This window comes from Triturus cristatus, chromosome 5_2 (genome assembly GCF_964204655.1).
Source record: "Triturus cristatus chromosome 5_2, aTriCri1.1, whole genome shotgun sequence".
In the NCBI taxonomy this organism is placed as follows: Eukaryota; Metazoa; Chordata; class Amphibia; order Caudata; family Salamandridae; genus Triturus; species Triturus cristatus.
Window position 1 is genome coordinate 716,107,771 of NC_140588.1, and position 17,644 is coordinate 716,125,414.

Sequence of the window (17,644 nt, forward strand, 5' to 3'; positions counted from 1 at the left end):
ACACTGAATTTCAATGATGTCTAAGTACATGATACGTCCGTATCGGGTATTTTTCGACTTTAGTATTACACCCAATAAAATATTTAAATGGTATGAACACCTTGGTACAGCTGATAAATGTCCTAGTTACAACGCAATGGCTGCAGATTGGTTACATGTGTTTGCACAGGATACTAACTTGAAACGATATTAGAATATGGCCTGTATCCGAATAGCTGCTCCTTTGGGTTTTTCTATAGTGTATAATATGTTGCACTCACTGCTAACATCATGGATAACTTTAAAGATCTGGTGGTTGTATATGTTTTTGGATTGGAATTTGTGATTTTGTATTAAGCCAGTCTTTTTAATATATCAGTGTCAATCCATTAATGCAGAAAAAAAAATTTAAAGCAACAAAAGTATTTATTTGGAAATCTCTGCATTCAAACATTCATGCAGACCTTTAGTTTAGAGGAATTAGAAAAAGCTTAGCTTATTAACCAGAAAATGTTCTACTCTTTAATTTTTGTGGTGCAAGAGGACTCCGCAAAAGCCAGATTACCTAAAGTTACAAAAGTAATGGTAATGTCCCCATATTATCTATTTTATTATTTCTTAATTCTTATATGTTGGAGCAGTCTGACAGATTCATAGAAGCACTTTATGGTGGTGTAAAACATCTCTTAAAGCCAAGGTTAAATTAAATACAGCCTATATCTGTTACAAATCGTCTTCTCTCTGAACAAAATCGATACTTCATTATCTATAAGAAATTCAGATATTAAGGCACAACTACTCTTTAAATAAGAGGATTCACCACTTTAAACTAAAGGATTTACCGTTACTGCTGGCATTGTACAGCAATAGCGGAGTGTACAACTACATTGTTTTTAAGTAGCCTTCTTTGCAGTTTTGCCTGTAGTTTTCTTTCTAGTCCTAGCGGTTGCATCATGCTTATGCTCACTGAGCACGATTTCTGATACATGAGCGAGATATATGATTTTTACCTTCCAAATGTAGAGTCCAGGTGGGGACATCTGGTTATTTTTCCCATCTGATGTTTAGATGCAAGGCCTGTACAAAATGTGTACGGTGGCATTTAGCATTAACTCTTGCCTCTACCAGAAACTAATGGAGAGCTTCTCTGTCCCTTGAGATGTAATTGCGTTCTCACACCCTGCTTCTATTCTAATTCCAAAAGTTTGTGCAGGAGTGCAATGTATAATTTGTTTTCAACAAGCTAAGAAAAATAATGGCCTGTGCCACTTACTGCACTTGATCCTACATTGAAAGCTACCCTACATTTTTGCCTTATAATTTGGGTTTAATGTTTTGTCCAACAGATTGTGCAAATGTCAGTAAAAGGCCTTTAAACTCTGTCTAGTCCCCACCAGCATATCTCTCTCCTGTTCCTTTTAAACTAAACAGAGTTGTTCCTCCAGGACTGCATCTCTAATATGAGGTTGGTGTTGTAATTGGAAGACAAGTTCTTCAGGTAAGGTAGGAGTTCTTTATTCCATGTTAGGCCCTCAGGTTACAGTCTTAGGAGGTAGGTCCTTTTAGGAATCCATTCTTCCTAGAACAGTAACCAACTACTTGCCTTCAGCCAGCATACAGACCCCAACATTCCATCCATTATCTCATTCTCACAGCATCCACGCATAACATTCTACCCAATGCCCACTTAACCCATACATACACAGATACACAGGAGAGATATCACACAAATGCACAGTTCCTGGCTAATTGCATGAAGTCCTGCAGTGGGACAGTATTTATTAGGGTCCACATGATTCAAGTTACAATTTGAGAAAGGTCAAATTCTTTTTTTTTTGGTTGCATATGAAAATCCCCTTCTAATAGCCATGCAGGGGCATAGCTCTATGGAGTATAGGTGGTAACATTTACTTTAGGGGGGTTTGATGATCTCTGTGACAGGGGTTAATTAATATTGGGCAGTCCTATAAACTTTTATTTCTGGATGCACCGAGATAAGCAAAATCCTGTATGTGCTTTTTATAGGTATTTGGAGAGCAGATGTCTAACTATAAAGCAATTGACCTTTATGCACCACTCCTTATGTTATTAATTTTGTTTTGAAAGTGGTGTGCAATATTATTTCTTAGTTTCTGATAGTATGTCAGTCCGGCATCATGGGACGAGGGCTGTAGCAACTGTTTCACAATATATGTAGCAAATAGGTTCCTCATATTTAGTCCCCAGGAATTTGTTTTGCAATTGACTACCCAGTTTCATTAGTTTTAATGTGGGCGATTCTCACTGCTTGAGACTCACTCATGGTAATTGGATTGAGAGCGATAACTGTCGGTGTCTGCCTTTAAAGGCTGTGCTGTGCAGCTGTGTGGGCTCTGCTGCTTGCACATGAACACCTGTGCAGAAGCATGTGTGCACATGTGCGGGCTGTGTGTGTGACAATACCATCTTGCACAGCCTGGTATTTGCGCATAAGTAGCATGTAGCAGAAGGGGCTCTTCAGGTATTGATACTGACATTCCTACTGTAGGTCTATAGTGCTTACTGGCGGTCTGTGGTGCTTGTAAAGAAGAACATTATCTTGGCATCCTTGGTCTTGGATTAGTAAGGGGTTTAAGTGTGAAGCATTGAAGTACACAACTTCTTTGAAAAGCAGCAGAAATTTGTGGCTTGAAGCTATTAAGCTTGAAAGTGTAGAGACTGTATTATAGGTATACTTTATTCTTGGGGACTAAAGTCCTAAATTCCCTCCAAATACCAGTGGTTCCGGATGCAAAAGAAATCTGCACTGTCATTTAATTCTAACATCCTTAACACAATTTCAATAATGAATATTTCTCTGACATGCAAATTCAGTTCTACAGTACCACATTTGAATCATTGGTTTGCTACATTGAAAATATGGGCTTGTAGTTCTGCTTAGTTTTTATTTTTAGACACTTTAGCTAAAGGTCCAAAATAGGAATTGTAGACCCTGTATTGTAACTGGGGTTCTCTTTTCAGGATGAAGGAAATATTGAAGAGATTCCTATTACTCACCTTGTGAAAGAAGGATGTGAAAAGGCAGACCCAGCACAGTTCGAGCTACTCAAGGTTCTTGGTCAAGGATCGTTTGGAAAGGTAAAAATGGGTGCAATGCATTACTCCAGTCTTTAATACCTGCAATCATATGTGGTTTGTTAATTTTGTAGCAGAGAAAGTAGTTATGGTGAACTTTGTGATCCCACTTTGTTTTGGTTTTATGTGTTGTTGAGCTTCCAGTCAGAGGAATTTTTAAATAATTATATACAGTTGTTAGAGGATTGCTGAAGGAATATGAATGTATTATCTTGAATACGATTATCATTTATGCATTGGGAGACTCATGCTGTAGGATGCAGTCATAATCTAATAATGGACTGTGCCTACAAAAAAGTATCATTTGTTCTTTTTAACGTATACATTATTCTTGGCATTATAAAATATTATCAATACTTTGCCAAATATGCATTAGTCTGGTGGGGAGTGGAAAATATGTATTTTTAGTTAATGGGCATGGACTTGGGTAACTAAAGAAAGTAGAATATGTGTACTCTTTGGATGTGAAGAGATCAGTTTGGAGGTTTAAAAATAACTAAAGGTTATTCAGATTTGCCACAAATGGGATCCATTCGATAAGGTGACCTCCTATTCTTAAAATAAGTTACATAAAATGCTAGTTGGTAATACCCCTAGTCATGTACGTAGTGTACAACTACTGTATTTCAAATAGTGTAATATTCAGTTATTAAGTAACCTCCACACAGTAGAAATTGAATGTAAACCAAGTTTTAATTGCAATTCATACACAAGGCTGTAGGCTAAAAACAGGGTTTATTGAATGCACTATAACAACCAAATAAACCTATTCAGAAGAAAGTGTAAAATGAGAGATATTGTATTTCTATGGCAATTCTGACCTATTTATTGAAGTATTTTCTTTCATGTCCACATGTAATATTTCCAAATCTTAATATGCAACACATTTGAATTTAGTGGTGGATATAGTTGGGTAGCTTTAAGCTGTGTGTGGAGGTTGATATTTTCAAGATATGTGCTGCCATTTGCTTCAAGCTTCAATGCGATTGGACTGGTGTTCCGGATTGAAGGCTATTAGTTCGAGTAATGCCTGCATGTCATTTGTAGCCTCCTCAGAACTTAGGTGAGTCTGAGGTCTCACAAAGGGGTTATGGAAATGCCAAGGATAGCATTGTTAACTGGCTTAATATGAGGCTTTGTTAGCAGCAGCTCTTGCAATGCTATTTAGTAAAGCATTGGCAGATGGAATCACAATAGGAATCATCAGCTGTTGGATCGCAGGAGACTGGCTGAGCTTATGAATGGCAGGATGAACTGGTGTTAGTCAGTAGCCCTGCCGCTTAAGGTTCGCTAAAGGAGGAAATAATGCCCTTGAGATAGACAAAGATAGAGAAATAATTTCTGAGATGAGCTGAAAGAGCATTCAAGAGTGTCGATGTAGGTGTAAGCAGTTTGCATCAGCCTCAGACAATGAAGCATGGCCCTCTTATTATGCTTTGTGTTTCAAGCACAGTTAGATCTTTTTCATTGGCTTGTATCGGGTATTGGTCCTGGTATGTGTTGAAAAGTATAAGCGATCAAGATAAAGCCCTAACATATAGAAAATCAATTCTAATTAGTTGACTATGAGTGCAGAAGAACAAATGTGTTCAGACCAAACCTTTTATGTAATTCCAGTCCAGATTTTTGTCTCTTGCGTAGTGTTTTTGGTAGGATGAATTGATGTTGACCACTGCTCTTCACCTCCAGTTGTCTGAGGTCTTTTTTTGGTGTTGGTTAACATGGTTTCTGTACCTCTACTAGGTCGGAGTCTATTGAGGCTAATGTGAAGTGTATTTTGTTACTCATGTTCTTGCATTTTTCTTGCCACTTTATTTAGTAGTATTTTACTGAAGTTGGATGCGTTTGAAATGCCCCTGTTTGTATGGAGCACTGTAGTGTTTAGTTACTTCAGGAGAGGAGTCATTCGAGCATGGGAGATTGATAGGTTTGAAATGCCCCTCACTGTATTTAACACTGCAATGCTAAGTTACTTCAGGAGAGGAGTGATTACAACATGCTTTAAGTGTTCAATCTTTACCCCTTTAAATAGGGACTCATTGATAAGCCTCTTGATATAAGTGGCAAGAACTGGGAAAATGCATTGAGGAATAAAGATCCATCGCAGACTGCGGATAAGTTTTAGATTTTTTCTGTGCCCGCTTCCTAACTTCTCATTAGAAAGGTTTGAAGTTGTTAGAGGAAGCATCCTTTTTCAGAGATGCGAGGTACAGAGGATTCTGTTGAGTTCTTTTCAATACTCACCTAAATTTTTTATTACGTTAGATTTAAAAAAATGTGTAAAAGATTTTCACTATGTTGTGGGTTTCACATCAGTTGTGTTTTGTAGATACTGAGTGTTTAGCTCATGAAGATGTCCATTTCATCTCTTGGTTGCTTTTTTGATGTGTTTAACATAGTATTTGTTTCTCTTATACCTTTTTTGTAACCTAATCCATGCATCACACCTTATCTTCATTGATGTAGGAACATTACCATATTCATTTCAGATTTTTCTTCCTTTAATGGCAACGCAGTCCTTGTTGTCAGATACCCTCAGTCTTGTTTTGATCTTTCCTTCAATGTGGGTTGGTAAGACTGTGTACTATATGTATTGTCGTGTAGTTCATATAAACCTATATAGGATCTGCACGTTTAGACAACATAGACTGTGGGATTGGTGTCCAGACTGACGCCAGACACCCCCACCGGGTACGTTTTCCTGTATACCTAGCTAGCTCACAGTGCCACTGTAAACTCCTCTTACCAAGGAGAGAATAGTTGCTGGCAACTATCGAACTTGACAACTCTGTCCCATCAGGGATCATGGAAACAGTACAGTACTTTTCGCTCAGTCGCTCGTGCTCACTTCGTCTCAGAGAGATGCACAGAATAAACGGTGGGGTCGTTTTCAATAAGCATTTATTGAATGAACGTCATTCTAGTGTAAGATAGGTGTGCTGAAACAACCATAAGACAGAAACAGAAATAAATGATCATGAGCACCAACAGAGTAAATGGATGATAGATTTCTACCATAGTGCTAAACAATTGATATATGCGAGCATATAAATTCATGACAATAATAATGCATACTCCTACGATGCAACCCTAACTAGATGCATCTCTGTGTACCTAGCATGAATGTAGGTGTAGGGCCAAGAATCCCCCTTAGCTGAAGCCAATCCCATTACCTGAAGTGAGAGACTGTGGGACCCTGTCTTGGTCTCTAGCTGGACACCCCACAAGGGATGTCAGTCCACTGCGAGCGGGAGTGTCTGCATGCAGGAACCTCAGCATCTTGTGTCAGCATGGAAGTCTTTCTCCTCTGCCTGCCTTAGCAAAGATGTGGTGTATATATACCCAAAAGGTACCCTCAGGGGATTCTACCTTGCTGTGTCGTGTTGGCCAAGGATGGAGGAAGGGATGACCCTTGTATATAGTTATGCTGAAGATGGTAATCCTGTTGTGATTCTGAGAATCATCATGCATAATTAATGAGGATAGTTTTTGCAGTGCTTAACTAGGTAAAAGGTCAATACCAAAACCCGTTATGTAGTGTAATGGTAAGGTAAATGTAGGTGAAGGGTCAAGAGACTACTCAGGCCTATATTGGGGTACCCTATGAAACATAAAATCCATTCCTCATCCGACCGGACGACATACTAAAATCGGAATGCCCTTCTAATCAAACATAGAATATTGTTAAAAAAATGTTTTAAAAAGCTTCTAAAGCTTTACAAAATAAACTCTAAAAGTCTTTTAAAATATGTTCATATATATAGTCTGAGCCACTGAGTACGTCTAAAAGCCATGGAGCTCAGTTATAAAATAGAAAAGAAAATGTTTGTTTAAAATTCCAAATGTAGTTATTTTGAAAAAGGGCGAATTCTTAGCAGAACATGGAGAGCCAAATTGTTATGTGTCCTGTGTGGGAGAAACAACATCACTGCTGCTTGCCTTCGCAGATGACTGTCCCTGTAACACCTCACAGATCAGGTCAAGTGAGCAAAGAAGATCTTCCTCAGTTCCCACAGCCGATGCTGTGTAAGTTTTTGTAATATCCAAAGCCTGTGTGCTTGTAGTAGACCCAGTATCCAGTCCAACAGGAGCTGAAGCGTCCCGTGGTGGCTTTCAGAATGCTGACATCAACAATGGAATATGATGGGGACACTGCTGTACGTGGGCCGTTAACGGGTCCAGCAATGCATCCAGGTCCAACACGCATTCATAGCTGCAGAACAAGCAGCACAGGACAGGCAGATCACCGTCAATCCAGACTGGCTGAAACAATAGGAACCAAGACTCGCTTAGCTCCCGAAGTCGAGGTGTGCCAAGATAGAGTACCAGGCGATCACTGTAACGTTGCTCCAAGAGCGTTTTTTCTATTTCCTTGGTGACTGGGATGTCCATTGTGTAGTAGAAAAATTAAAATCAGTATTCCCACTACCAGTAGCAGAATAAGCGGAAGCCGTCCAAAAATGCTTCCGAATAGGGAGTATATGAAGGCTGGAATCACTCTGAAGATTGTCTGAAAGGTGCTTAACCGTCCAGAACCTATGGTCTTAAATAGGTGTACTATACCCTTCGTATCAGACATGTTAAAGATACGCTGTACCATTTCTCCGAAATGGAAAGGGCAGTTAGTTTGTTCGTGTCTGTATCTCAGCTGAAGACCTTGCAACCTGGAGATCAAAAGTCTCTTGGGCTGAGGTTAAGGGCTCACCTTTCTGTAAAAGCAAGGCTTTCATTCGGCTCAGAGTATCAAACTGTATAAAGGAAACATTCAACGAAGGCCATAACGGCGCCACCCTGACTGCGTGGGCCGGTGGAAACAATACTTGCATAAAAAAAGTAACCTTGTAACCTACAGTGACAAGATACGCAATACCTGGAAGCATCCCGCATCAACCATGATCATTCAGCTTTAAATAACTCCCATTCGAGAGCAACCTGAACACTAGATTAATCATGGCAGCTGGGGAACCTTTCAAATGACGCAATAAGTTAGCTACTGACACGTTACAGGCCCCGTGAAGCATAATATCCTGGCAAATGAGCGATCCACTCAAAGAATTCTCGCAGTCTGTCCCACTGAGAAACACTTCATTGTCCCCGTTCCTGCATTGAAATCTATATGCTAATTCCCAAGATTCTGGAAGAATTCCCTACCCATTGCTTCATACCTGTCTACCTGGTGGTGTTCTAGGCAATATTGAAACTGGAAAGTTGTTACTGGTATGTGATATGGCCATGAAGTAACCATTCTGTGGACGGTGACTCTGCCAAGGTGATTGGTAATTGGTATAATTTTTCAATGACCAGCATTGTATATTTTGCATCTCTTTGTGCCATTGTTGTCTGCTTTTTACTCAAATTATATGCAGAGATGTACTGTTGAAATATATCCAGGGCACATAACCAGAGCGCAGTGACTGTAGCGTCCAGCTTAATAGCATAATATAACGTAATTGTGATTGTCCTTGTTATAAGATGGACAGATCCTGTTCCATTATATCCATAGCAGAAGATACAATGTTGCCCAGTGAATACATCCTGGATGTTATTGTGGTCATATCATTATCAACCACAGCAAAAGCCTTTTCCAAGTTAATTCTGTCAATCTCACACAATCTCTCGGGAGCTTCCTGTTGGGAGAGTATCCAAATTTAATTATAAACCGTGTATAAGAACCGTTTCTGATGTGGCTTTCGGGGACCTGGTAATCCCTGAGATCCATGCCATCTGACAGTAGTGACAAGTATTGTTTCACCTGAGACAGTGTCAAGGTTCTTACCCAATCTAGGCATAAATTCCCAACACTGTATGATGTCACCACACCTGGATGTTCTTGTTGTACATATCGTAAGTCAGGCCTATGGATACTAAACCCTTCGATAGAACCCCTGAATCTTGACTGACACCTATGTGTGTCGGTAGGCCAAACTAACTATCCCTTCCAATTGTCTGTTGAATTGTATGGAATGCCCTGTGTGAGGTCATCTAGTGTACCTCCACCATTTTCTCTGTAATTTTGCCAATCCTCGAAGTATGAATGTGAGATGTGTTCAAGTCCTTAATCTTGGCTAACCCATGACAGGAAGTCTGTTGCACAGTGTCGTTCAGGAAAATCATCATCTGTTGTGGTATGAGGCATGCTCTAAATAGTGCCTCGGTTCCCTGAACCTGCCATTCCTTAGTCCCCCAGACGGATTTAATGTCTGTAGTGTCTTTCCATAAGCCGAAACCCTGTTCAGACATTTGGGCAATAAAGGATGCAGAATATATCTATTTTGTTTTAGTGAGCATACTTTTCTTTGCAGATAAAGGTGCAAACATATAGCAATATGGGCGTGGATCAGATGTATGGAATCCAGAAAAATAAGTAAACTTTTGTGCAAACGTTTGTGAACTACCTTTTGGTGGTGTTGGGCAATGTTCCCATTGGTGATATGCGAAAACATTGTGTACACTCGTTTTAAGCAAAAAATTATGACCATAGTGTTAACCGTACATTTTGTTGAAATCAGATGAGTCATCAAACATTTTATTTGTTATTTGAAAATGCTGCAAACAGTTCTAAATCAGACTACATATTAACAGTTTCAAATTGCCAATCGAGTATGTACTGGAGGTAATGATATAATTTAGGAAATTTTAAATGCATATGGTATTTTTAAAAGTTCTGTAGGACCAAATACATCATATGAAACTGTATCCCAAACTCTTCCGGCAGGAACTGGAACTGTTGTAATGTTCACATAGGACAGGTCTCTTTGTTCACGATGAGATGACGTATGAGGTTTCAGCACCAAGTTCACATTTGATACTGCAGAGCGTCCTGGGAGATAGTGTCCATTCACGATCAAGGAAAAGACAGTCACTAAACCTATCCAAAATACTATGAACAGTATTCCTGTTGTTATCCAGAGCTGTAGCCATGGTGAAACTAGGTATGTCTTCTTCAGAAAAATGTAAAAATCATAAAGTTGTTTTTTGCGGCAAGCTGGCAGTGACTCAAGTTCACTTGGATCCAGAGAAAAAGTGGCGAAATCAATGAAGTAGCCAGATGCAGTTCGATCTATCTTTAGTAACTTAACAGGTTTTGTTTAACTGGCATGTCTCCTGTAGAGGCATTTTGATGTAGATGTCGATGTTAGGCTGAATTGAGATCTGTGTTTCATTTGTGTTTTGTTGTTCAATGTCAATCGGAACGAGTTCCATTTCGTTGTTGGAAACTCCATTGCTTCGAATTGAAGATTTTATAATGTTTTCAGGCTTTCTGTCTGAACTACCTGTATGGTAGGGAGGTGAGAGCGGCGTCTGCCAGGAGCTCACGTGGCCTGCTAGTGCGGTTTGATCAGATCAATTGAGACTAATCTCTTCTCTTTTTTGCTAGAAAGAGGCGGAAGGACTGTTCTTGTTTCTTCTACAGCCAGGACAGGTACAGGCTTTCTCTATAATGGCCCAAATTCTTTTCTTTTTTTTTTTTACCTGAGTTTTATATAGCGCGTACTTGACCCGAATCCAATCAGGTATCAGAGCGCTTTACATAGCACCAGTTACGTTACATGAAGACGCACATTCATTTTTTGTTAGGCACAGGGAGATTAAGTGATTTGCCCAGAATCACAGCATGTTTAGCGTCATTACCGAGACTCAAACCCAGTTCCCCAGGCCCGAGGTCGAGCGCCCTAGCCGTTAGGCCAACTCCTCTATCCACAATTTTTTTCTCTGACCAGGTACCCGACTTTTGGGATTCAGGCAGGTCTTGCCGTTACTGATTTCACTTCCCCAGTGGCAGTGCGTTTTACTTGCACGTTGCTTTGTAGTGCCCGGTATTCATTAAGATCCTGTAAAACAGCCAAACGTTTATCGATTTCAAAATGTTTTTCATCCACCACTGTGCTTTCCTAATCGAGATCAGGTACCCACATTCTCGTCCCAAATAGGACCTCGTAAGGGGTGACACCTCCTAGGGAACTTCTTGGCATATTATTTAGTGCCCTCTAGACCCCATATAGGTGATTGACCCAACTACAACCCGAACCTAATACTCTTGCTGTTAAAGATTGCTTTAAGTCCCGGTTTTTCCTCTCCACTACCTAATTTCACTCAGGATGGTACTAAGAGGAGTACCACAGTGAAAACCCCAAATTCTCATGGCTTCCTTGCCAACCCTAGAGCTAAATGCTGGGCCACAGTCCGAATGTAATGTGACAATTGTGTATGTCCCTATGAAGACTCTCAAATCTTTTATAACAGTTCGAGTGTCAGCCGAGCCCTGAGGCCAAACCGACAGGAATCTAGAGCATGAATCCACTGCCAACAAGATGTACTTGTAAGCCCAGTCAGATTGTAAGGGGCCGCAGTGGTCCAAATAGACACAAGCGAGAGGTCTGTCTGACATCAGTAATGGTGTTTGTGGTGGGCGTGCTACTGTAGAACTCTTCATTTGCTGACAGATGTCGCACTTACCTACAAATACTTTTGTCTGTTTAGTTAGACCTCGCCACCAATAGCGTGGTTTCAGCAATGAAACACAGTAACCCCTGCGTGTGCAGAGCCCAGACCCTCATGTGCAGCTAGAATTAAACCTAACCTGCGATCCATGTTTGGTATTACTCTATCCCCGACTGATGGAATTTGAGCATACAGAATATTTTTTGCATCTATCTTGTAGGAGTGCTTGAGTGGAAAACCTTTCGGCAAGGCTATGCTATGTTTGCATGAAGCAATGACAGCTACCATTAGCTGTCTGTCTATTCTCGTGCTAGAATGAGGGATTGCAGCTACGGCAGCAGTTCGTACTCATGCCCCCCCCCCCTTTTGCGGCTTCATCAGCCAATGAATTCCCCTCAACCTGAACGCCATCACGTTGATGACTAAGCGTGTGTATCACGTGAGCTCTCAGCAAGTCCTTTTTCAACTCAGCCACTTGTTCCCAAAGAATTCTGTGCTTTATTATGCAACCTTTTGAGTCTTCAAACCCAGTTTAAACAAAAGCAAAGGTGCACCACCAAAGACCCAGACAAGGAATTTTTAAATCCGTGTCCACGAGTATATTCTTTATAAATCTTGTTTTATTTTCATACAGGATTAAAACACAAACAGGACGATCAAACAGCCGACGCATTTCGTCCCTACAAAAGGACTTCTTCAGGGCTGTTAAACAAATATATACACAAATTATAAATATATATAACAAAGGACATCGACAGAAGCACAACATATAAAAAGAAATTTAAAGCGCAAGTTCATTTGCACATTGCTATTATGTCCTCATACAAATCATGTTCTACCCTGAAATAAGACACTGATGTCATATACTATTTTCGTACTGTCATTGTACCAGAGGAGATCAATTTACATAATAGAATAACAAAAATGGTAGAGAGGTTATGAATACAAACACTCATAATCTAGTATTTACATAATGCAGGCAAAGTCTTGTCTATTATAGGCCTACCAGGAAAAGAATAAAGTATGCTTATTGCTATAGGATGTACCCACCACAATAAGTCTGTAAGTTTGGTCCAAAGTAAGGGAGTGACCAGGGATACGGTATACTTCCGTCAGCTTGTCTGTCTGAAATAAGGGGAAAGTGAAAATACATTGTTTCCTCAGTTAGATTGAGGTCGAGGTATACGAACCACAGTCCAAGAAGAAATATTGCCTCTGTACTCACTTTATATAGCAGACAGAGAGCTCCTAATATTTGTTGAGTGAGGAAAAAATGGTCCAACCAGTCGAATAAATTGGTGCCAGATTACCAGATCGCTAGAGCGCTGCAATTTGGTCTAAAAATGAAAAACGAAGTAAAGATAAATGGCCACTTATGTTTGTACAATGTAGAGTATTGGTCAGAGGGGTGGGCAAAAGGGCATGGGTTATGGTCTTAATACTCTCTTTATATTGCGTATAATCAGCGTCTTGACTATCAAATGAGGTAAATGTTTACATAGTCACTCCAGGATAAAATAATCCATGGTCCTAGGCGAATTTAGGAGGAACCAATATGGTTGGCAAGCAAAACCATAACCGGCTTGAATTAGAGAAAATACGACACATAATCAGGGTTCAGGGGAGTATGTTAAGGAAAAAATGAATAAAGCACGCAAGATCAAAAAACTGATTGTCGTCACCTCTCTTTCATTGCTTGTTAGTTAATACGCTGTAGAAACAATCACGGTAAAAAGAGGGGAAGGATATACATCTAAGACCCAGCTACAATTAAAATGTAGAGCCCGGGTAAGTAAGATAGTAACTATCGCTGTGAGCAAATTTACTTATTAGATTTGGGGCCAGGATATTTAACTGGACTTGTAAAAAGACTAAGTGTAAGCCAAGGAGCACAAGTTGTTAACCATGTCGATTTACACTATGTCAAAACGTACTTAAAAGTATAATAATCATTATCCTAAATAAAACTATGAAGAGCCTATGTCAAAACACACTAAGAAAGTATAAATGCCATATCCTAAGTGAAACTATGAAGGACCTGACCAGGTTGAGTATCTTACCCGGACCAGTCGCTCGTCCGAGATATCAGGACGCAGTGATAAAGTCCCAGAATTCTGGTTTTAAATACCCGCGTTCAATCCAGGTAAGTTGAGACAGCTGTGAGAGGTGACGAGTACCGCCTTCCCGATCTCACAGTAAATCTTGCGTCTAGGGGTGCCATCTTTCAGTGGTGTAATAGCGGAATCGGGTTGAAAAGAGAGAGAGTCACTCTCAAGACCTGGATGTTAAACAAGCCTCTGTAGCCGTCAATATGTTGTAGTCTACTTTACGAAAATTATGACGTAGATCAGCTTACCCACGGGGAAAACGTAACGGCCATCATTCTTACCTGGTATAATTCAAACGAACAAACGATAACAAGCAAGCGAGAGATAATTTGTACAATAATTTGGGAAAACGTTCATGGTTTCATAGTGACCACTTATCAAAACTATTTTTCAGGAAAAAGAAAAAAGAAAAAGGGAGGTCTGGCTACTCACGAAGTCTGAGCCAGTGCGGCCGCCATCTTAAGGTGGTGTTTTTATACTAAAACATAATGAATTTGAATCTCCAGGTTAGATTTACATAGATTATGGATCAATTAGGATAGGCTGCGCAGCAGAAAACTAAACTATCTTTTGCTTCCACTGCATGTAGCATTATGAAAAGGTTAATTTCACTTGCCTGGAGGAGATGCGTAGTAAGCACATATACCTGCTAGTTCATGCCGACTAGTGTTAAACTTCCACTATGCCAAACCGGGGGTCTCTTATTGACCATCCAAAAATCTGGTCTCTAGTGCCCTTAAAATAACTAAGAAAATCCTTTAAAAAGAACATGTACATGTGATGGTTATACCCAAACCCTAGCTCAATAACACATACAGACATATAATATGTATAGAAATTCAATATGATTCCATATTTCTCCAATCCTTAGAGTAAATGACAGACATAACAAGAGTAATTTTGACAGAAAAGTATGAAGAGTAAAAAGGCAAGTGATGATAAGGGAAAGGCACAAAGACATCTGATGCAGAGGATTTCAACAGCAGATGTACATTCCTCAGTTCAGTAATTTCAACATTTCACCGTATATGTAGACACAGAGTTAGCCAGCCTGTCAGTGTGTATCTATCAGGACTGTCCCAGCAAGGCATTGCATTCAAATCTGTGGTATAATATATGTCATCTCAGTGGGTACCCAGAATGGCCATTGATGTGTGTCAGAAACAACATAACAGTATATAGTGTTTACAGGAAATGGTGCATTTCCCCGTCACTGTTATGGCCCAGTTCCACACACCGAAGTTTGCAGATCCAACCCGCTTCGTTCTTTCTCAGGGACAGCTCCCTGTTGGGTGGGCTGGGATATGATTAATCACCATAAACCAAAATTCTTCATTGCTAATATGGTTTTCCTGCATGTGATAGGTAAGCAGGTATTTTAGGTCACCATTACGTATAGCCCGTAGGTGTTCCTGGATTCTGGTTTTAAGTGGTCTTTTGGTGCTGCCCACGTAGATCTTATTACATGGGCAGCTCAAAACATATGTAACATAGTTGGTTTTACAATTGATCATGTAGTTAATATTGTATTCGCGACTTGTATTGAAACTGAATATCTTGGTCTTATTTCTCCCCAGTCTGCAGACATTACAGTCCCGCATGTATAAAAATCTGTGGTCGTATGGGGCAACCAAGTGACTGGCTTAGGTGTGGCTACATAGCTGGGACATAAGATGTTCCTCACATTCTGTCCCCTTCTATATGTTACTCTTGGTCTAGGTGCCACATCCCCTTTCAGACTCTGTATGTCCATCAAGAGATGCCAGTGTGTTCTCAGGACATAGTATACTCTGCTACTACAGTCATTGTATTGTGTGTTTAAGGAGACTGGGGCCCTTCTGGTCTTTTTTGCAGGGTTAGACTTGAAGGTAGTTTCCCTGAACGTGTTGGTAATTCTCTTGTGAGCTTTCTCCATATTATCTGAGGGGTATCCCCCTGCGAGAATGCGCTGTTTGGCCTCACTAAAATTTTTAGCAAAAGCCTCATCTGTGCTGCAATTCCTCCTTATGCGAACCATCTCGCCATAAGGAATGTTGTTGATAACATGGTGGGGATGAGCACTTTGGAAATGTAGAGTGCTGTTACAGGCAGTGCTCTAACGATGCGTTGAGCTCTGTATGCAGTTGTTCTCAACAAAGAAATTAATGTCCAAGAAATCCATCTGTTCCCTACTGAAGTTGATGGTAAATTTTATGTTCTAAGGATTCTCATTCAGGTATGCATGGTATTCCAGGAGATCTGGGGCAGGTCCATCCCAAAGCATGATTACATCATTGATGTACCTGCCCCAGAAAATGATGTATTCCATCCAACTGGCAGCAGCCCATGAAGAGCCTGGCATAAGCCGGAGCAAACCTAGAACCCATCGCTGTGCCCTGTATTTGATGGTACCATTGTGAGTCATGCAGGCAATTTTTTTTTGACAGGATGATATTAGTCATTTCCATGAGTACTTTGTTGTGCATATAGTGATCTGCAGTTCTCTGACCCAAAAAGAATTCCAATGCTTTCACACCAAATTCTTTTTTTAATACTGATGTACAAGCTAGCCACGTCCATAGTGACAAAAAGGATTCTCTCAGACCAAGATAACCCCTCGAATTTGACAAGGATGTCCTCGCTGTCCTTGATATAGGCAGACAAATTCTGGACCAGAGGCTGTAAATATTGGCCCACGTATTCGGGAAGTTTTTCTGGCGGGGAATTCACCCCCGAAATAATGGGTCGTCCAGGTGGGTACGTCCCCCCTTATGTATTTTGAGTACCACGTATATACAAGGGAAAGTGGGTTCCCTGACTGTCAAGTAACTGCATTCCTTCTCACTTATTAGTCCACTTTCCCACCACTCCACCAGTCTCATATAGATATTTATACTGAGTGCCTTAGTTGGATTTCCTGAAAGTTTGGTATAACAGGCTGTATCTGCCAATTGGCGATCAATTTCTTGCATATAGCTTACCCTATCCATGACCAGCACATTCCCCCCCTTATCCGCGTCACGGATAACAATAGAGGGGTCAGATTTCAAATCCTTCAAGGCCTTGTTTTGTGCCACAGTGAGGTTGTGGGTGATTTTATGTCGGGGGTAGGATGTTTCAAAAGCTTGTAAAAGCCCTGTTTGACCTTCTCCTTGAAGTGATCAATGTTTGGGTGTGTCCCTACCGGGATGTACTTCGATCGTAGTTTCAGACCACTATCTATCTCAATGTCTTCAGTAATGTCAACCTCAGCCCTGATCATATTTACATCAACCGGTGTTTCATATTGCAAAGACATCATCAGTTGTAAAACATTCAGATCCGATACAGTCTGCATTGGTGATATATATTCTTCTATGTTTTTGGTACATACAGATGGATTACTCAAGAAATGGTCTTTACGTTTTAATAGTCTTACGAATTTAAACAGATCCACAAAAATGTCAACATCATTTCCTGATTGAGTTGGGCAAAAGCCCAAGCCTTTACTTAGAACAGACAAATCAATTTCTGACCGGCTTTTTTTAGAAAAGTTAACACTCATCAGTTCTTGTACAACATTGCCCACATCCCTTTCTATTCCTTCATCCCTTCCATCTTTTTGGATCTGGTGGTCCTGGCAAAGGTCTTTTTTCTTACTTTTTTGTTTTTGCCTATATTCCTGCCATCTCCTCGCCCCCCTTCTTGTTTTTGGTCTTTTGTTGTTAGTTTTTCCCCCAGTCTGAGCCTCTCCATTTCCAATAAAAGTCAACCAGTTTTCTGCCATGCTTGCAGCGTCTTCTATAGGAACCGAGCTCGCCACAGAGGATAAGGAGGTTATGCTGCTAGCAGATGTAAGTTCTAGCGTATCTTCCCGCTGTCTTTTACCTTCTCCAGCGACTTTAACATTATCGTATTTGTGAGGAAACTTGTAAACTCTCCCATCTCTATAATCTTTGTCATCTTGTTTGATTTTATTAACCTTTTTGTCTCTTAAATATATTTGGTAGTCCTCTAAGATCTTATCCAGGATGTCATAGTTC

General features: G+C 40.3%; 1 protein-coding gene across 1 annotated transcript in view; it reads left to right on the forward strand.

Moving 5' to 3' along the window:
- The window catches only part of RPS6KA6 (ribosomal protein S6 kinase A6), a 626,385-nt gene that overhangs the window by 144,697 nt on the left and 464,044 nt on the right, over window positions 1–17,644 (forward strand). Inside the window, exon 3 of the mRNA XM_085607823.1 lies at window positions 2,980–3,096. Coding sequence (XP_085463949.1) covers window positions 2,980–3,096 — 117 coding nt within the window. The remainder of the gene's footprint in view (window positions 1–2,979; window positions 3,097–17,644) is intronic.